The sequence below is a fragment of the Caretta caretta genome, chromosome 8 (assembly GCF_965140235.1).
Source record: "Caretta caretta isolate rCarCar2 chromosome 8, rCarCar1.hap1, whole genome shotgun sequence".
Taxonomy (NCBI): Eukaryota; Metazoa; Chordata; order Testudines; family Cheloniidae; genus Caretta; species Caretta caretta.
The window spans coordinates 67,072,031-67,094,267 of record NC_134213.1 but is presented as its reverse complement, the minus strand read 5'-3'; the positions used below and the strand labels follow the sequence as shown (position 1 = coordinate 67,094,267).

At 41.8% G+C, this 22,237-nt stretch overlaps 1 protein-coding gene across 3 annotated transcripts in view; it reads left to right on the top strand.

The window, feature by feature from the left end:
* The window catches only part of EEIG2 (EEIG family member 2), a 40,238-nt gene that overhangs the window by 5,059 nt on the left and 12,942 nt on the right, over nt 1-22,237 (top strand). For 2 of the 3 annotated variants that reach the window (XM_048859926.2, XM_048859925.2), the window contains exons 2-5: nt 13,058-13,178; nt 15,419-15,448; nt 16,066-16,182; nt 17,708-17,754. In XM_048859926.2, coding sequence (XP_048715883.2) covers nt 13,058-13,178; nt 15,419-15,448; nt 16,066-16,182; nt 17,708-17,754 — 315 coding nt within the window. Of the gene's footprint in view, nt 1-5,518; nt 5,670-13,057; nt 13,179-15,418; nt 15,449-16,065; nt 16,183-17,707; nt 17,755-22,237 lie in introns of all 3 variants that reach the window. The other variant, XM_048859927.2, reaches the window with a different exon arrangement.

Sequence of the window (22,237 nt, the reverse complement as noted above, 5' to 3'; positions counted from 1 at the left end):
AATTGTGCTGAAAGTAGTTAACTTTATAGCATTTTAAGATGTTCAGGGAAGCCTGTTAAATGTTTCAAGGAATGATATACAAAATTTTCCAAATGTGTGATAAATTAACCATATTGTCTCCTATGCAGCTTTTTTTTAAGTGTTCACCCAATGTCTGGTAACATAATTGCTTTGGGAGAAACTTAATGGGGTTAGGTGCTCCATTCCCAATGACTGGGTGCTTAACTGCCATCTGTGTCTTTGGAAATCTTCCCTTTTAAGAACAGTAAAACAGCTTTGTAAATGCCTTTCACTTCCTTCCCAACACTTATTTCTTCAAACATGAGATTACAAAAGAGCCAAATGTAGATGCTATCTTAAGGTGTTGATATATATTTGTCAGCAAAATGTGACCGTAAAATACAACGTATATGTGTTATAAGCCAAATGGATCCAACTAGTCTTATATCCACAAACTGTCTTGCTAAATTGTATTATGTGACTGATTAAATCCCTGATCCTGCAAACACTTTCATATGTCAGTAGTCCCACTGAGCTCAAGGGGAAAATAGACATGTCAGGTAAAAGTTCAGGCTGTTGGAAAATATTTATTCTTCAGCACTGTTATCTCTTCATTGTATATTCCTGGAGGCATTCTGTGCCAAAAAATTAAAAATTCTGTACACAATATTTTAAAATTCTGCAATTGTAATTTGTCAAGTTAACACTACATAATCATGCTAGTTTCAATTATTTTGGTAATTTATTTCAAAATACCTGTCAGCAAGTATATCTGTAAAAATACAGATGCATGCACACACATTCCCCCAGGAGTAGAGAGTTAAAGAAACCCCTATGACAACCTAGTTCCTGTTTCTCTGCCCTCTTTGGCCCCCCAGCTGGGCTCTGTGGGGAGTCACCCACAATCCCTCCTCCCAGAGCCCAGCTGCTGTTCTCCTTCCAGCCAATATACCTGCACCCTCTCTTCCTCCAAAGCCCTGCCGCAGGCCCCCATCCAGAGCCCAGACACCCCTCCTCCCCTCCAGAGACCAGGGATCCAAGCCTAAGTTAATTGTGTCCAGTTTGCAAATTAATTCCAATTCAGCAGTCTCTCCTTGGAGTCTGTTTCTGAAGTTTTTCTTGTTGAAGAATTGCCACTTTTAGGTCTGTAATCGAGTGACCAAAGAGATTGAAGTGTTCTCCAACGGAGACAGGCCAGTCCTTGCTTACATACAGCCCCCCAACCTGAAGCAAATACTCACCAGCAACCACACATTTGCAAACTTGATACAATTAACTTAGGCTTGAATAAAGACTGGGAGTGGATGGGTCATTACACAAAGTAAAACTATTTCCCCATGTTTATTCTTGGCACACACCCCCTACCCCCCCATTCCTCAGACATTCTTGTCAACTGCTGGAAATGGCCCACCTTGATTATCACTACAAAAGGTAGCCACCCACCCGCCCCGCTCTCCTGCTGGTAATAGCTCACCTTACCTGATCACTCTCCTTAGAGTGTGTATGGTAACACCCATTGTTTCATGTTCTCTGTGTATATATATCTCCCCTCTGTATTTTCCACTGAATGCATCCTATGAAGTGAGCTGTAGCTCACGAAAGCTTATGCTCAAATAAATGTGTTAGTTTCTAAGCTGCCACAAGTCCTCCTTTTCTTTTTACTTAATTAGTTATGACCTGTGAACAGTTTTGGGTTAAGTGATTTGCATAGCATCATATAGGAACTCTGTGGCAGAAGCAGGAATAGAATCCAGTTCTCCAGGGCAGCATTCAATTGCTGTAACCACAAGTCCTCAGTTCTCTTTCTGCAGTCGCCTGCCTCTTTGACTACACATCTTCCAGTTTCTGCAACAAATGAAACAGGAGACCTACAGACAGCAGTCTTCTTCACTGCATAACCTTGATTTATCTCCAGATTAGGTCCATCCACTGCACTGAATGGAAAAAATAATATGTTATCATGTAATTAAAGATTATCATAATACTTATGCACAAGAGGGCTGGATTAAGATTGCACAGGCCATTTTAATTCTGTCATTTAATAATCTTTTAATGTAGCTTTCTTATGTGCAATTTCCTACATCTTTAAAAAAGCAAACAAAAAAATTTAATCCTGTAGCATCATATTGACATTCAGATGGTTCATCAGCAGGGTAGAAAACTTTAAATCCACTGCATGGACCACTTGAGGAAGCAGTCATAGATTGTTATATTCTGTGTGGACCAGCAGTAGAGCAGGATGAGAGATGCACTATACCTCCTGGTTTCAGTTATTTGTTGACAACATTGGAATGGTGAGACTCGGGGAATCTTGGGTTTGCTCCTCTCCAGGGCTTGGAATAATTCTCTAGTAAGCACAGACTCTTCTGCTAGTTCCCACCATCCTTCACCCCTTCTACCTCCTCCTCTCCAATTCGTTCCAGTCTGTCTTTTCCAGTCCCATTCTATCATAGAGGAAGAAATAAGGCAGCCATCCCTAAAAACACTCATGAAAGGATTGCAGACTATCTCTAGGAATGTTTCATCATGATCTCTCAGGAGGATACAAGGGACACCCCTATGTACATAAACTGCTCTGGATGCTGCCTCCCCACTTCTCTCCCCATAACCCTACAGATACCAAATTCTGTCTCTATTTTTGTACTGCTGTCTCTTGACACCTATATGAATTTTCTCTGGGGACTCAGTATACCCAAAATTTCTGTGTGGAACACTTGGAGTAAGAACCATTCAAGTCAAATTGTTTGTTTTTAAACTATATATACCAGGATAAGGTTTTTTTTTTTTTTTGGTTTGTTTGTTTTGATTATCTTGATACTGGAGTGTAATGGAATGTTAGTGGTTTTCTGAAATGGATAGGTGTAACTATCTGAGGGAAATAAATGGTGCTTTTTGTAAATCCCTTATGGTGGGAATCCACATTTTTGTAGCCTTTAAACCTTGTAAAATCATCAGTTTAATGATACATATGTGCAACTGATATGGCACCTTTACCCCATCCTTTTATAACAACTTAAAAGTCTGGCAGCTAGAGCTGTCAGTTAATCACAGTGAACTCAATTTGTTTTGAGTTAATCGCTTAACTAGATTTTAAAAATTATTAATCATGATTAATCTCAGTTTTAATCACACTGTTAAACAATAATAGAATACCAATTTAAATGTATTCAATATTTTTGGATGTTTTTCCACATTTTCAAATACAGTGTATATTTTGATTACAACACAGAATACGAAGTGTACAGTACTCACTTTATATTTTAATTATAAATATTTGCACTAAAAAGATAAAAATAGTATTTTTAAATTCACCTCATACAAGTACTGTATGTAGTGCAATCTCTTTATCATGAAAGTGCAACTTAAAAATGTAGATTTTTTTTTTTTACATAATTTCCCTCAAAAACAAACAAAATGTAAAATTTTAGAGTCTGCAAGTCCACTCAGTCCTACTTCTTGTTCAGCCAATTGCTAAGACAAACAAGCTTGTTTACATTTACAGGAGATATTGCTGACCACTTCTTACTTACAGCGTCACCTGAAAGTGAGAGGAGGCATTCAAATGGCACTGTTGTAGCTGATGTTGCAAGGTATTTACATGCCAGATAAGCTAAACATTCCTATGCCCCTTCATGCTTCGACTTGTAGATTGTAGATGTATCTTTTTTACAGTGCAAATATTTATAATTAGCCCTGTACCTGGTCGAAGAGGTCTGCGTACAATGGCAGGTTGCTATTCTCACGGATCTTGGCAAGCAGCGTGACAGAGACCTTTTCGTGATGAATATGGGGCAGTGCTATGTTGCTAAGTATCGATACAGGCACCTTTTGTTGCCATGGCTAAAGTCAGAGTAACAATACACATAGTTTTGTTAAGCTCTACGTCCACCAGCCTCGAGTGAGACGAGACAGGAGCACAGTAATCCGCTGTTGAATAGCAGAGGGCAAGGGCTGATGATCTAAGCATCCAGGTGCTTTCACCCCAGGTTGAACTGGCCAACTTTCTGAGCAGGTTGTTCCGAGTGCCGACTTCGGCTGCTGTCTTCCTTAAATGGTTGTGATATGTTAATGATCTATCCAGTCACACTGATGTAAACTGGTTTTGGATCATAGGAGTGCACAGTACATTTCATTAGGGTGTGCGCCCAGGGAGTCCTGCCCCCCTCAGAACTCCCAACCCCCCTGCTCCTTGTCCCCCTCCTGGGACCCTGCCCCTAACTGTCCCCGCAGGACCCCACCCCCTATCTAAGCCTCCCTGCTCCTTGTCCCCTGACTGCCCCCTCCTGAGACGACCCTCCCCGCACTATAACTGCCTCCCTAGGACCCTATGCCCTACCTGTCCCCTGACTGCCCCGACCCTTATCCACACTCCCGGCCCCAGACAGACCCCTGGGACTCCCACGCCTATCCAGCCGCTCCCTGCCCCCTGACAGGACCTCCAGAACTCCCCATCCATCCCTGCTCCCTGCCTTCCCCGACAGGCCCCTCCAGAACCTCCGAAGCATCCAACTCCCCTGCTCCTTGTCCCCTGACCGCTCCCTCCAGAGACAACCCCCCTCTCCCGACTGCCCTGCCCCCTAGCCACGCCCCTGCCCCCTGACAGACCCCCTGGGATTCCCGCGCCTTATCCAACGCCCCCATTCCCCATCCCCTGACTGCCCCATAGACTCTCTGGCCCATATCCAACCGGCCCAGCCTCCTTACCAAACCACTGCTCAGAACAGAGTCCCCACCAAATCCCACCCTGTCATGGTTCTCTCCCCACTCTGAACTCTAGGGTACAGATGTGTGGACCCGCATGAAAGACCCCCTAAGCTTATTCTACCAGCTTAGGTTAAAAACTCCCCAGGCACAAATTCTCTCTTGTACCTTGGGTTTAAGTAATTCTGCCACCATCACATTCTTTTAACAAAGAACCAGGGAAAAGGACCACTTGGAGTTCCTCTTCCCCCAGAAATCCCCCCAAGCCCTTACACCCCCTTTCCTGAGGAGGCTTGAGAATAATATCCTAACCAATTGGTTACAAACTGATCAAAGACCCAAACCCCTGGGTCTTGGAACAATGGAAAAATCAGTTTGGTTCTTAAAAGAAGCATTTTATTTAAAGAAAAAGTAAAAGAATCCCCTCCTGTAAAATCAGGATGGTAAATACTTTACAGGGTAATCAGATTCAAAACACAGAGGATTTCCCTCAAGGCAAAACTTTAAAGTTACAAAAAACCAGGATAAACCTCGCTCTAGCAAAGGGAAAATTCACAAGATGACAACAAAAGGGGAGGAGGTGCTCCCTAATGCGCCTTGCCTTATTTACTTACTCTTTTTGTAATATCAGACACTTGTACAAGATGGTTTATAGGAGGAGTTTTTTTGACCTGATGCTTCTCTGCTTTCCCCAGAGAACACACCACAAAGCCTTCCCCCCCCCTTCCCCCCCAAAGATTTGAAAGTATCTTCTTTCCCCATTGGTCCCTTTGTTCAGGTGCCAACCAGGTTATTTGAGCTTCTTAACCCCTTACAGATAAGGAGGAATTCTAGGCTACCCTTAGCTGTATGGTTATGACACACCCCCTGGACATCCCCTTGACCAATGACGTGATGGCACTCACGGGGCAGGTGCAAAGAGTGCCAACCAAGCTGGAGCGCAGCGCTGGAAGAGCACTATGACTGATGTAAGTCAACAAAGGTCACATGTAGCGCTGGGGAGGCGGCGATTGGCTAGGCGGGCCTGGGTGGGCGGGGGGCCAAGAGGGGTCATGGTAGCAGCATGGGGTTCGCTGTGTGACACAATTACAACAACTTTGTGTAGCTGCTGTGGAAGTTTGTACAGGCAACAAATACATCCTGCGTGGGTGGGAGGGGGGGACCCTGTCACCAGGGGTGGCAGGTTTGTAGAAATTTTGGTGGTGCCCAGAACCTGCCACCGCCCAAACTCCACCCCAACAAACTCCGCCTCCCACCTGCCCAAGGCTCTGGGAGGGAGAGGTCTGGAGTGCAGGCCCTAGGCTGGGACAGGGGATTGGGGTGCAGGCTCTGGGAGGGAGTTTGGAGATGGGAGGGGGTGCAGAGGTGAGGGTTGTGAGGTGTGGCTGCAGGTGAGGGATTTGGGTGTGGGAGGGGCTCAGGGTGAGAGTAGGGGTGTAAGGGGTGAGGACTCTGTCTGGGGCTGGGAATGTGGGGTGTGGGAGGGGCTCAGGGCGAGAGTAGGAGTGTGGGGGTGAGGGCTCTGCGGCTGGGGGGGGTTGGGGTGTTAGGCTCAGGGCTAAGGCAGAGGGTAGGAGTGCAGGGGCATGAAGGCTCTGGCTGGGACTGGGGATAAGGTCTTTGGGGTGTTGTAGGGGCTCAGGGCTGGGGTAGAGGGTTGAAGGGGTGGTGGGGGGGTGAAAGCTCTGGCTGGGGGTGTCGGCTCTGGGGTTGGGCAGGAGTTTAGGGTGCAGGCAGGCTGCTCTGGGACAGGGGCCAGAGAGGAGGACTCCCCCCAGCCCTTTTCCTGCCGGCAGCAGCAAGCTCTGGGGGAGGAGCCCCCCTTTTTTTGCCCTTCCCCCGCAGCACACTCACCCCCACCACTGTCACTGCATGTGCTCCTAGGGCCCCTCTCAGGTCCAGGAATCCCTCACTTTCCCCCCGTGGTTGGTTCCAGGGGGTACTGTGTGCACCTCCTCCCCTGCTGTTGCTCCTGACTGTAGCCTCGCTGCAGGTGAAGGATGGGGCTGCCTCCTTGTCCAGCATGGGGCAGGAGCGGTGACTGCGGGCGGGGGGGCCCCCTGTGCTGGTGGAGGGTCCCGCCGGAAAAGGGAAGGGTCTGAGGTGGAAGGACAGGCCCTGGCAGTCAGTGTGCCCTGGCAGTGGAGATGGGGGGTACTAGGACCCTGCGGCAGCAGTTGCTGCAGGGAGGCAGCATGGAGCTGCACGGAAGAGGCAGGGATGCTCTGCTCCAGGGCCCAGGGAGGTGTGTGGGGGTAGCAAGAGGGAGCTGGGGGAGCCGTGGGGGGGGCGGCAGGTGGGGACACCCGGCCCCAAATATTAGTGGAGCTGGGCCCCTGGGCCGACTCCACTCACCCCGCGCCGCTGGGGCCAGCAGCACAGCAGCAATGTAAACACAGCTCTGCTGCCATCACTGCCTGCAACTGCTGCAGCCTCCTCCCCCTGCCCCCCCCCCCCCCCGAGCCTCCAGTGGATGAGGGGGAGGAGCAGCCTTCCCAGCTGGAGCTCAGGGCATTAGGGTGTGCCTGGACACACCCGTGCGCACACCTGTGGTTTGGATCATGCTGCAGGCATTGACCATTGAGGAAAACTTTCAACTCGCGGCTTGCGCTTGCATTATGCAGGTGGAATACCATTATGTAGTAATGGTCTTAGAAAAGCTCGGCTGCAGGCATCATTGACTACAATAGTCTGCCAGGAGCTTCATATCTTCATTCAAGGCCTTGTCAATTTCTGAGAAGGACTGTGCTTGGTAGCTGCAGCAGATGTCATGGCATAGATAAACTAGCGCGAGAGTGTAGCTGGCAGGTGGTTGATGTACACATTGAACAGTATGAGGGGAGCCACTCATCTGACACTTCCAAGAGCTACAGCAGTTGCCCATGTGTATTCTAAACTGCCTGTTTTAGAGAAAAAGCTCTATTATTTCAACCGCCTGAAGTGGGGCAACTCGAGAGAGTTTAAATAAAAGCCTTCTGTGCCAAACTGTGTCATAGACTGTGGTCAAATCTAAGAAGATGGCTTCTGTCTTTAGATTTTCTTGAAAACCATTTTTGATAAAGATGGTCGAGGCCAGGACTTGATCACAGGTGCTGTGTCCTTTCCTAGCCTGCTCAACTTGGAAGACATTGTTCAAATCTGGAGCAATTTGTTGGCAGATCAAATGCTCAAACACCTTGAAACACAGCAAGGATATTGGGCGGTAACTCGACATGTTGTAGGGGTCCTTTCTCGGCTCAAGAATGGCAATAATCTTTGCTTGACACCAAGTGCATGGTAACTTCTTCTCGTTGATGTCCCCTATGTAGAAGTTAGTAAGTCACTGTGACCTCTAGGTGCTTGAGGAATTCTGGCAAGATGTTATCATAGCCCACCTTTGTGCCTAGCTTGATGGAGGTAAGGGTCTTATCTAGCTTGTCAACCATGAATGGCTCTGGTTAACTTCTACCCACATTCCGATGTTGAAGTTGGCTCCATTCATCATATACTTTGCATTTGAGTCGCTTCTCCAGCGGGATGTTTGCTACCCACATAAGGTGGCTTGCAACCTGGCTGGACTTAACCAGAGGGCGATTTTGACCTGGAGGTTATTGAGCAGTGCCCAGCTGCTGGAATAGGTGAAGTCAAGCTTCTCAGTAGAGTCCTTCCAGAGACTGTCAGGCGGTCAGTGATATCCAGGTCACCAGATAATTCAAATGTTCTGAGCAAGGCTTTGCGTTCAGCTTTCAGACAAGGAGTGTAAATTGGATGACAGTCCCGTGGTATAGCTAAACATGTGGCTTTATAAATGGCTCCTTGAAATCAATGGTAGGCTTCATCGGCTGGGATACAATGTGATGGAATGGTAACCACGCTACATTCCAGTGCGTCACAGAACTTTTCTCAGTCTGCTTTGCAGAAATTCCACTAATGCTTGATTGAGTTTCAAATGATGTGTAGCTGGAGCCATGGGTGGCTGGTGACCTGGCTGTTGGGGGAGACTAGCCTATGGCCCCTCCCCCTCATCTTCTGCTCCCCTCCCCTGCAGAAGCCAAGAGCACCCCCACCACGGCCCCCAGCCCCAGTGCTGGGCAGCTGGGGGGTGAGGACCCAGCCCCGGTGTGCTGGGGGGCGAGGACCCAGCCCCGGCATCAGCCACCCTGAGTTCCTGCGGGAGGTAGGCTGCCTAGCCCCAACCAGCCTGGACCAGCCAGGGCAGAGTGTTGGGAACTGCAGGAGGGGGCCTGGCCTGGGGGCAGAGCATAGGCGGGGCCACACTAGGCTGTTTGGGGAGGCACCCATTGCTGGAGCCCAATATGAATAAGTGATGGTCTATGCTGGCTATGAGGAAAGTTATCAAGTACTATACCGTTCACTGATTGTGAATGGCTGCCTAGCGAACTGACCGAGCAAAGATCGGGCGAGTACTTTTTTGACCATCTAGCGGAAAGAAATGTGTCGTGTTGTTTTGCACTGTGAATCAACACAAAGTTGTTGTTAGTCACTGTTCACCATCGTCACCCAAATCAGCGTAACCCCCACCTGAGAATGGGGGCTATTCAAATCACCAACTAAGATTGCACCTATCTCTCTCACCAACTGAAGTTGGTCAAATAGAGAAGGTGGGTCAGGTAATATCTTTTTTATCTCATATCATTGGACCAAAATGGCTACAACAATACTGCAAACAAATTATTGGTGCTCACTTAAAACAGCCTGCCAAAGTTCTTGTTTTATCTAAATGGCTTTCACTTGGGTATGTAAAAGAAAGAGAAGTAAATGTGTCTAGAAGAGAAAGTTTACTCTGACTATACAATTAAAAAGAAAAGAACACATTTAATTATTCATTTACTTATCTTAATAGTAACTACACCAGTACAAATGTACAAAGCATCGGTGTGTAGCAGAGAAATGTATAAAAGCCATAAATAACTTTTTAAACTCCATAACCACCTTCCCTTCCCCCTAAACAAACCAGCCCAAGAATTTTTAATAGTAGAAATCTTAACTATTGATTGTGATGACACTGCACTATAGCTAGTTAATTCTGATTTCACGAGCTAGTTTTCATTTTCTTTTAATGCTTTCAAATTACTTTCATGTAAAAAGCATCTGATGACCTATTTTACTGACTGACATGTTTGATGTTTTTTCCATAGTACCCAGCCTTGGCAAGTTCAATTCAAATTGCTCTCTAGGTGTTAAAATCAAACTTTTGTTGGGAACTTTTTTAGGACGTTACTGGCTGTTCATACAGATGATAAATATAAATCAGGTCCTGCTGAAACTCAAGGGATCTTACATAAAGTAGAACTTGAAGCGGTATTCAATAAAAGGCTTACTAATTTGTATTAGGTAAGCAATACTTTTCTAAGTCTTTGTAGGTCAAATGTAAGTAGAGCTTTCATGTTTCAGATAATACAAAGTTACTGTATTTCTGTTTTGTTTTGAGGCTGGATTGCTTTTAGCAGAGCTTTGATGCATCACTACTCTGTTTTTGCACAACAGTGGAAGAAAATTAAGTAGCAAGATAAAAGAAAGCAGTTAAAACAAAGTCTTATTTGTCTTTTCAAAAACTAAACTATTCAAATAGCTTTAAATAACATAAGATGAACATTAACAAGATAAAACAGGAGTACTTGTGGCACCTTAGAGACTAACAAATTTATTAGAGCATAAGCTTTCGTGGGCTACAGCCCACTTCATCGGATGCATAGACTGGAACATATAGTAGGAAGATATATAATTATATATATACACAGAGAGAGAGAGAGAGAAGGTGGAAGTTGCCATACAAACTGTAAGAGGCTAATTAATGAAGATGAGCTATTATCAGCAGGAGAAAAAAACTTTTGTAGTGATAATCAAGATGGCCCATTTAGACAGTTGACAAGAAGGTGTGAGGATACTTAACATGGGGAAATAGATTCAATATGTGTAATGACCCAGCCACTCCTACACAGGACAGGCCCAACAAAGAAAATAACAGAACTCCACCAGCTGTCACCTTCAGCCCCCAACTAAAACCTTTCCAACGCATCATCAAAGATTGACAACCTATCCTGAAAAATGATCCCTCACTCTCATAGATCTTGGGAGACAGACCAGTCCTCGCTTACAGACAGCCCCCCAACCGAAGCAAATACTCTCTAGCAACTACACAACAAAAACACTAACCCAGGAACCTATCCTTGCAACAAAGCCCGATCCCAACTCTGTCCACATATTTATTCAAGTGACGCCATAATAGGACCTAATCACATTAGCCACGCCATCAGGGGCTCATTCATCTGCACATCTACCAATGTGCTATATGCCATCATGTGCCAGCAATGTCCCTCTGCCATGTACATTGGCCAAACCGGACAGTCTCTGCGCAAAAGAATAAATGGACACAAATCTGACATCAGGAATCATAACATTCAAAAACCGGTAGGAGAACACTTCAACCTCTCTGACCACTCAGTAAAAGACTTAAGGGTGGCAATTCTGCAACAGAAAAGCTTCAAAAACAGACTCCAATGAGAAACTGCTGAGCTTGAATTAATATGCAAACTAGATACCATTAATTTCTGTTTGAATAGAGACTGGGTGTGGCTGGGTCATTACACATATTGAATCTATTTCCCCATGTTAAGTATCCTCACCTTCTTGTCAACTGTCTAAATGGGCCATCTTGATTATCACTACAAAAGTTTTTTTCTCCTGCTGATAATAGCTCATCTTAATTAATTAGCCTCTTACAGTTTGTATGGCAACTTCCACTTTCTGTCTGTCTCTCTCTCTCTGTGTGTGTGTGTGTGTCTTCTTACTCTATGTTCCATTTTCTGCATCCAGTGAAGTGGGCTGTAGCCCACGAAAGCTTATGCGCTAATAAATTTGTTAGTCTCTAAGGTGCCATAAGTTCTCCTGTTCTTTTTGCGGATACAGACTAACACGGCTGCTACTCTGAAACCTGTCATTAACAAGATATTTCAACACAAGGGCCCTAGATTTATCCCCCTCTTCTCTTTGTGATTAGGAACAGGTGACTTGATTGAACAAATGGTCACTAAGATAATCAGTGCCATGCCTCCTAGCTTTGTTTTTAATAGAAATATTAAAATAAATGTCCATCTCTTATGCTACAATATTTATTTTGTTCTTTTTTTTTTTTGTGACTTCATCCATATGCTCATTACTATTTAGAGAGAAATGTGTAAATTCCCTTTAACATAAATTAAAGAGTTTGGTATCAGTCTGCCACTGCTAGTGACCAGGAAAACTCTCCTAAAGGATGAGCTAGAAAGACTGCATCCTTCCTATTCACTCAGACATGAAATCCCTGGTATTGCACCTAGACGGAAAGCTCATGGTTGTAATTCTCTGTTTTGGTAAGAAGGAACTATATTTTCCCCTGGCCATGTCAGGAGTGATTCACACGGGCAGGAGAGTGTAGGGAAGCTTATACTTCACTTCCTGTGCTGTATTTGTTTTGAGGTTAAATGAACTGACATTTGAGGTTAAATGAAATGAATGAAATATGTCAACTAACTGACATATTTCAAAGTCTTTAAAAACAAAATCAAATAACACTTCAAAAAAAAAAGCAAAAAACATACGTAAATGTGTAAGAGTCTCAGGTGGGGCAGTGGGTGAATGCATTTGTCTTCTATCTCTGTAACATAAAGGTAAGGATTGAAATTCTGCTCAGGTGTCATTAGAGCTCCATTTACTAACTTCTCTGTTTTGTCAAATGGAAAGAGTTGTTTTTAGAGGCCACCAGTCATGTTAGAGCCCTCAGTGGAATGGCAGGGATGTTACATGTCAGGATTAATTAATCTTGCACAAAACCGTATGGGGAAGCTTGTACAATTCCTCCTTGTGTTATGCCTAACTTAAGCTAGTTGGCTTTAGCTCTTCATTTTTAGGCACAGTAAATGAACTAATTTACATAAAATCCTTTCCCTTACTGCTGACCTAACAATTAGTCCAGTCATCTTTCTTCTTAGTGTCAAGTCTGTATACTCTTGCATGGTTGAGATGCAGCTTTTCTATGAAAATGAAAACTTAGTGGTCAATTTTTTTTTCCCACCCAGCATGTTGCGCTGTGCCTATCACAAGAGCTGTACTAAACACTGGAAGTACTGAACATGGTTAGACTCCTTTTTCTTTTTTAAAAAGGAAAAAGAAGTTTGTTTAATTTTTCATCACATAAAGACATTTTAACAAAGATTTTGATAAGTAATTGAGTTGAAGTGGCACAAGCAAGAATGTTTACGCCAATTTGTCCAGTGGTCTTTTGTGGTTTTGACTGCCTATGTAGTTTTCTAGATGTTTGTTTATAATGGCTGTCTGTCTCCTTTTTTCTTTTTTCTTCCCCGCCTCCTTTTTGCAGGGAGGTAGTGCAGGCAAACTCTGTTCACTGGAAGAAGAAGTTCTTATTTATGTGTAAAATGAGTGCCAGTGCCACTACAGGCATTCTGGATCCTTGCACCTGCCGAGTATCTGTACGGAAGGTAAAAACAGCATTTTTCCTCTTCTAGACCATAATTTTTTTCCCACAGTAGCTCTCATCATTTGCTACTCTCCTCTCTATTTTTATAGAGCTAGCAGACATTAGGAAATGAATTGTACCTGTAGCCACGTAAAATACTCATTATTAGTAAACATAGTTTTGTCATCTGACCATTGCTTACTTAATTCTAATTCACATATTGTAATTTGAGGGGGCTGTAACAATTAACATAATTTATGCAAGCTAAATGGCATAACAGCCAGCTATGATGAATTTTAAAATTAGTTCTGAACTAAGAACCACCTCCAGTGTGCAAGATCTCCCCTCCCCTCCCCTCCCCTCCCCTCCTGGTGATCTCTCTTGGCTTCCTAATGGGGTCCCTGGGTAGCCCTGAGAAGAAGCTGGGAGAAGCACACAAGCACACTCTCTTTAAGTGGTTTTGCTGGTTCACAACTTAAGCAGCATAAGTACATTGCTACTTTTGTCATATGATTTTTCAAGTATGATGTTAATATATGAAGCCCAAAGAATTTGTATGATTTCAAACGGAACATTCATAGTGTTTTATATATGCACTGGTATTTTCAGATAGCTATCAAACAAGATAACTTTCTTTTAATAATTTATGTTGTAATATAACCAAGGTAGGTCAGTGCAGATGCAGTTTCAGCATAGTTACAGAAGGATTAAACTCTCTCACGTTATAAAACTTATCTTCAATTATATTAAGGTACTAAATGTAGCAGAAATTTTTTAAGAGCCTGCAGATTGAATGTGTTCAGTTGTACCTCTGGCAGTTGTAACAAGGTGACTGCATCTTTCTACTCTGCCAGAGACAGATCTTCTCTACTGCTGTGGGAATTCAGAGTTTTTTGAAAAGATTAGAGTGAGGAAACAGTAATGCCTTCACTTTTAAACAAGAACTCAAGGACAAGTAATATATTTAAACTGCTTATTCTTTCATCCAGTAACAGCTGGCTTCACTTCCTGGGAAACACCCAACTCTTCCTGGTCAGTGACTGATGCAGTGCATAGAAGTCCAGAGCAAGAAGCAGCAAGCTTAGGGTATGTGTACACTGGAGCTGGGAAATTGCCTCCCAGCTGGGGTAGACAGACTTGTGTTAGCAGGTCTGAAGGCACTATGCTAAAAATAGCTGTGTGGACATTGTGGCTCCAGTAAAGACACAGGCTAGCTTTCTGAGCTCAAGTCTAGTGGCTCAGATGGACTTGAGCTTGGGTGATTAGCCTAAGTCTCTGCCAGAATCAGTGTCCACACAGCAATTTTTAGCATGCTAGCTCAAGTCCCGCAACCACAAGTCTGTCTACCTGAGCTGGGAAACTCATTCACAGTTGTAGTGTAGACATACCATTAGAGGCCTGAACTTGTGCCATGTACTGGCTTGATTTTCCTGATCTCCAGAAGGGCATCTCCTGCATCTCTTACCCCAGCAGCAGAAACAAACTGGTGCTGTAGCACTGAACAGCTGTATGGCTCTCCTGAGGTGACTTTGTGAAGGCAGCAGGGATTTTTTTGTTTTGTTTTGGGAGCCATCCAACTGTATGCACTAGAAAATAAATTGGATGACTTTTGTATTTTTATTTAATTACCAGCTGGTTCCTCAACGTTCAGGGGTAGGTGTTAGAAATTTTGTTTTTTTGCAAAAATGCTTATTTCACAAACCAGGGTATGTAGTTGGTGGGCCCCACAGTGATGGAGGTTATCCACACCCTTTCACCATTTGGATGGGGAGAAGTTGGGTTTCTTCAGTTTACTTCTCCCCTCCCCTCCTGGTGATCTCTTTTGGTTTCCTGCTGGGTCCCTGGGTAGCCCTGAGAAGAAGCTGGGAGAAGCACACAAGGTCTGTTCCTGTTACAATTAGCAATACAACAGACTAATACTATGGCAATATTGTGTTCAGATATCTCTTAAAATATGTGTACGTGTTGGGTTCCTTCAAAAAGGCAATACAGACGCTCCCCGACTTACGCCATCATTCCGTTCCGGAATGCCTTGCGTAACTCAAGTTTTGCGTAAGTCGGAAATGTATACCTGACCATTACATGCAAAACAAAAAACAAAACAAAAAAAAACCCCAAACCCTCCTATTTCTAGTTTATGGAGCTTTTTCTGTACATGCGGATTTGCATAAGTCGGGTCTTGCATAACTCAGGGAGCGTCCGTATTTTAAATTTTTATGACTTTTTTAGTTACTAGTGTGTTTTTTTTTTTTTTTTTTGCAGGAGTTAAAAGGTGGAAAGGCATATGCAAAGGTAAATGGACATAATCTATTCCATAAACTGACACTTCCTTCTTGCAGTCTTATGCTCGTTATATAATTTATCTTAATAATAGGCTAGAATACCTATCATTCTAATACCAAAAATGATCTTCCAGCTCATCTATTTTTGTAGAGGTACTGATATTTGAACGGTAGCTTGGACATACTTATTTTGTATAGTAATGTCCCCCTCACACCTCCACCTCTCTTGGAGTTTGTTTTTCTTTGCCTCTCAAGAATGATGGAAGTCTTTACTTCTATATTTTTTGCGTGTATGGGATTTTAAATATTTAGAAAGCCTTCCTAGGGTTTTTTTAGGTGAAAGTTGAAACTAAGAGTACAGCTGAGCAGCATTTGGCATTTAATCATATTAAACAGTATCAATTCTAACAATATTTACAAGGTTTTGTAGACCTGATATTTTTGTGTTTGTTTTTCTTTTCTAATGTAACTTTTCTTTTCTTTTCTTTTTTTTGAATCCATCCCTTCTGCATGAATCCTTCTCATTCAAGTGTGATTAAAGGCTAATAACTAGTACTAATTATTGTGCATACAGTAACTGGCCCTGGATTATATTCTGATATCTAACTCTTCCTTCTCTCTTAATAGCTGGGCTTTGCAGACCTAAACCTTGCAGAGTTTGCTGGATCGGGAAATACCACTCGTCGCTGTTTATTGGAAGGTTATGATACCAAAAATACCAGACAAGATAATTCCATTCTCAAAGTAATTCATGGTTTGTTTTTTTTTTTCCATCATACTATTTGAGGTAAAAGTGTATTTTTATTAACTGCATAAGGGAAAAACAGGAACTAATATGTTGTGGAACTGAAAACCATAAACATTACAGCCAAGCATTTAACAAGGTTTAAAATATATTTGCTGTTGCTGAAAATCCTCTCTGTCAGTAATCACTCTTACTGGAGGAAGACTGGACATGTAAGTAATATAATGCAGTGAAAATCTTAGCCTTATTTTTGAGAACCAAGTGACATCCACACAAGCAACAAATTGGTGGATTATTTTTGCCAGTTTTGGAACTCTGATTAGTGAGCTATATAGGAGAACTATTTTTAAGTATTAAATTAATTTTAGTTTCTGATTCCAATAGGAATTGGGCAATGCAAAGTAAATTCAATATAAGAAGACAATCAAAGAGTCTAGCGTAGACATAGTTTATATAAATACTGTAACAGTTATATGTTCTTGTAACTATACAGTTAGTTCTTTTCAGGGTAGTTTTCTTTAGTTGGCTTGCCTAATTCTGTAAAGAATGAGCCAGCTTTAACATTCAGTCATGGATTGTGATGGATTCTACTCACTCTCTAACCAGTGCCAAAGAATTTGTGGAAATATTTGAAATCTTGAACCCCTGAGAGTGATCTAGAACCACCATCCTTTTCTGTTCTAATCCATTTGGATCAGTAGAATTTGGGACAGCTTTGTGTAATTTGATTAAATTGTGATGTTGGGGCACTGGGATTGATCAGTCACACAGGTAACTATACAGTTTAGGTCTTCAGTTTTTGCTTGTTTGAGACAGTCGTAGGCTTCTCCAAAACATGTTTCTTTAGTCCAGAAAACATTCATGAAAACATGGTGCTCACTTTTTGGTCAAATGAGTCCTGACTCGCCGTGTTCATGGATGTTTGATGTCATCATTTGCCTTTGTAGTTGCCTTCACTTGTGACTTTCCCAATGAGGGTAGCACAACCACTTTTGACAATTTAATAAGCAACTCTTGATAAATGATGATTCGGTGAAGTAAAGTGCCTGCTGCTGGTGTATGTACAAATGGAATTCCTTGTACATCCACATTGCTGATCTAGGGGGACAGATGAGATCTCCTACAGTCCTTCTCTTTCTTGAACCCCCTACTGTTGATACTTATTTTTATTGTATTGTCTAGTGTCCTTTTATAGAATCCTAAGGTAGAAATGAGATAATGTAATTGATTTCAAACACTAGTTTGTAGCTTTTGCTTTGTTTAAAAAACTGTCATGTAAGATTTATAGTGGTTTAACTCTCTTCTGTACCAGTATTATTTTGGACACAATTAGTTTTCTTTACAGAACCATGTGGCCATTGTGTGTGTGTGTGTGTGTGTGACACACACACACATTTTCAATTTAAATGCAAATTTGGTAGTATTACTTATTGACACACCATATAACATCACAGACCAATTCCTTTGCTGACTTACAGTGTTTTCTTTGTTTTGCTCATGTGTCTTATTTTTCCTGATTTGTAGGTATTGATCAGCATGCAGCTAATGTCCGGAGACCCATGTTTTAAAACGTAAGTTTATGAACGCTATGCAGTCTTGAATTTCAATTGTAATTTAGTGGCTCAACTCTTGTTTAAAGTTGTGCATGCACAAATCCTTATCTTCAAAGTGACAATATTAAAGAAACATGAAAAATTTAAATGGAAGATGAATATTGACTAATAGAATATAAATACTGGTAGTTGAGAGGCAGTTTTTTCATTACCTTGAAATACTTTATTATTCTCTACTTGAATATTGTATCAAATTTTAAAGGTGTAACGGTATAGAAATTCAGAAAAACACTTGAGGCAAATACTGTTCCCTGCATAAAGCCTATGTAAACTTGCTTGGTGGAGAGGAACTCCATTGATGCCTGCGTTTAGAAAACGTATTACTACATCTTTCAGTAACTAAACCTTATTGGTTTATAAATGATTTCTTTAAAATTCAAAAGTTTGTGTGGTCTGATTTCGTATAAGAAAGATTTGTTACCAAGGACATTGTGTAAGATAGCAAAAAATGGCATGCATGCTTTGGGAAGGGAGGTGGTAGTGAGGAAAATACACTGCTTTGTTACAAGGATTCTGTGGCCTCGTATTTGATTTGTAGCTAAGGGAATATAATAGCTCTACTTCACTGTGTGTTTACTTCTGCAGCTAACCACATAGCAGAAAATCATGTGCTGCACCTTAGGGAAAAATGTAGTTATGAGTAAGATAAATTTTGCCTCCTTTCCTTTTTATTCTGAGTCATACAAGCTTGGCAGGTGGCCTAACTGTAAAAGTGCAATTGGGAAAATTCCTGTTTCCAGCAAAGCCACAGTTTGCTAAACACAATTTAGATAACCTGGTCAGTAGGAATGGAGATACTATGCAGCGTTACCAACATAAATCATATTTGTAGGACTCTGGAGGTTAGTTTTTTATTTTTAAAATGTGCTTTTTTGAGACCACTTTCATTAACATTAAATGGAAAAGCTTTTAAATATTAGATGCATCATTGTAAGACATACCATATTACCAGAACAGCACAAAACCTAATGCTACTTTTTTGGCTTGTAAAGATGTACAAAGCACTTACAGTCTCTTCAAAATGACAAGCTATCTTCAATTCTCGTTCCAAATGGCTTTTTGAAATTTGTGGCAAGATTTTCTAATTGCACTTAAAAGCTATTAATTAGGCTACATTTTAGTCACGGGTATTTTTAGTAAAAGTCATGGACAGGTCACAGGCAATAAACAAAATGTCACAGCTCCATGACCTGTCCATGACTTTTACTAAAAATACATGTGACTAAATCTTACCTGCTGGAAAGGGGACGTTCCTGAAGACTGCTGCTGGGGGCAGGGCAGCCCGGGGCAATGCTTCTGCTGGGTGGGACAGAGGGGCAGCCCAGTGCCCCTGCTGCTGGTCCGGGAGGGGAGCAGCCTGGGGCAGCACCAGGGACAAGGTGCCTGGGGCTGCCAGAGCAATGGCTGGTGCAGCTGGCCCCGGGGCTTCCCCTGCTGCTGGGGTGGTCCTGAGGTCAGCTGCACTACAACTGCAAAATTCACTGATTATACAGGAAGTCATGGAAGCCCTGACTTCCATGACCTCCATGAATGATTCACAGCCTTAGCTATTAAACACTTTTGTCTTATTCAACCAGACCTATCAGGCTTATGTTTAAACCATTCAAGTAATTTGAACTTTATTTGTACTGAGGTTTTTGTTGAATCCAGGCTGCAGTTCAAATGAAATTACATCCTGTAAATGCAAGGTTCTAGATATGACTTTGTTTAAATTTGAACATGGTTTTGGGAAGTTAATGTTTGATTACATGTACATCTCTCAAAATATTTTGTTGTCAAAAAGTAAAAGCAACTGCAAATCAAAAAGATTTACATGTTTAAAATCATGACCCTTGAGCCAGTTTAGCAATTGTCCAAAATAAAGAGCTGCTGTTTAGGGATAGGCGGGAGAAAAACTAATCCTTCGAAGTTCATATAAAGAAGTATCTTTCCTTCCCTCCCATAATGGTCTGCTGCTTTCTTTTAATATTCTTTAGTATTCTTTTCAATACAAAATTATACACTTGCCTTCATTTAAAAAAAAAAGACAGTATTTGAACTGGTAAGACTTTTGGATGTCATGTACACATTTGTAACTTCAAAATAGGTGAACTAGATGTTAGGATGATTTATAAATCCCCTCCTCTCTGAACTGAAATCTTAGATTGCCAGTTTTAGGCTCAACCACTGTTTACATACCAAGCTATAAATCCAGAATAATGGGCACTTAAAGGGGGAAGAGAAAGACAGACAGTCTAACTAAACTAGTTAAGGATGGGGTGTGATTCTGTTACATGATATGTTTTTATTAACAGTATATTGTGCTGAGCACCAACTCAAAATATTGTATAGAATTCTTCCATTTATATTGTTGGCTACTATTCTTTTAGTTCTTTCAAACAATATCCAATGGGACAAGATAGAAAAACCTTAGGTGACACTCAAAGATTAAAAACTAGTCTAGAACAAAGAGGAGAATAATAGTAATCTGAAAAAATTGCTGTCTTCCTTCTTATTTTGTCAGTGTATCTCAGATGTCTTCTCCTTGAAGATTTCTAATCTTATTTTCCTACTTTCTGAGCCTTAATCTGGATCAAAGTTCAGTCCCCTTGTGAATAAAGTAGGGTTTGTCGATTAATCGCAGTTAACTCACGCAATTAACTAAAAAAAATTAACTGTGATTAAAAAAATTAATCGCTCTGTTAAACAATAGAATACCAATTGAAACTTATTAAATATTTTTGGATATTCTTCTACATTTTCAAATATATTGATTTCTATTACAATACAGAATACAAAGTGCACAGTGCTCACTTTATATTATTTTTATTACAAATATTTGCACTATAAAAATGATAAAAGATAAACAAAAGAAATAGTATTTTTCAATTCACCTCATACAAGTACTGTAGTGCAATCTCTTTATCATGAAAGTGTAACTTACAAATGTAGATTTTTTTGTTTGTTTTTGAGTGCAGTTGTGTAACAATGTAAAATTTTAACGCCTAGAAATCCACTTGGTCCTACTTCTTGTTCAGACAATTGCTAAGACAAACAAGTTTGTTTACATTTACAGGACATATACTGCTGACTGCTTCTTATTTACAATGTCACCTGAAAGTGAGAACAGGCGTTCGCATGGCACTTTTGTAGCCGGTGTTGCAAGGTATTTACGTGCCCGATATGCTAAACATTCATGTGCCCCTTCATGCTTCAGCCACCATTCCAGAGGACGTGCTTCCATGCTGATAATGCGTTAATTAAATTTGTGACTGAACTCCTTGGGGGAGAATTATATGTCTCCTGTTCTGTTTCACCCACATTCTGCCATATATTTCATGTCATAGCAGTCTCGGATGATGACCCAGCACATGTTCGTTTTAAGAACACTTTCACAGCAGATCTCACAAAACACAAAGAAGGTATCAATCTGAGATTTCTTAGGATAGATACAGCATTTGACCCAAGGTTTAAGAATCTGAAGTGCCTTCCAAAATCTGAGAGGAACGAGGTGTGGAGCATGCTTTCAGATGTCTTAAAAGAGCAACACTCCGATGCAGAAACTACAGAACCCGAACCACCAAAAAAGAAAATCAACCTTCTGCATCTGACTCAGATGATGAAAATGAACATGCGTTGGTTTGCTCTGTTTTTGGATTGTTATCGAGCAGAACCAGTCATCAGCATGGACGTATGTCTTCTGGAATGGTGGCTTAAGCATGAAGGGACATATGAATCTTTAGCGCACCTGGAACGTAAATATCTTGCGATGCCAGATACAACAGTGCCATGCAAATACCTGTTCTCACTTTCAGGTGACATTGTAAATAAGATGCGTGGACAGCATTATCTCCTGCAAATTGTAACCAGACTTGTTTGTCTGAGCGATTGGCTGAAGTAGGACTGAGTGGACTTGTAGGTTCTAAAGTTTTACATTGTTTTATTTTTGAATGCAGTTATTTTTTGTACATAATTCTACATTTGTAAGTTCAACTTTTATGATAAAGAGGAAAGGAGTACTTGTGGCAACTTAGAGACCAACCAGTCTATTTGAGCATAAGCTTTCGTGTATGTGTATGATAATCAAGTTGGGCCATTTCCAGCACAAATCCAGGTTTTCTCACCCCCCTCCCACCCCCCCCATACACACAAAAACCCACTTTCCTGCTGGCCCAACTTGATTATCATACACATTGTAAGGAGAAGTGATCACTTTAGATAAGCTATTACCAGCAGGAGAGTGGGGTGGGGGGAGGTATTTTTTCATGCTTTGTGTGTATAAAAGATCTTCTACACTTTCCACAGTATGCATCCGATGAAGTGAGCTGTAGCTCACGAAAGCTTATGCTCAAATAAATTGGTTGGTCTCTAAGGTGCCACAAGTACTCCTTTTCTTTTTGCGAATACAGACTAACACGGCTGTTACTCTGAAACCTATGATAAAGAGATTATTAGGTGAATT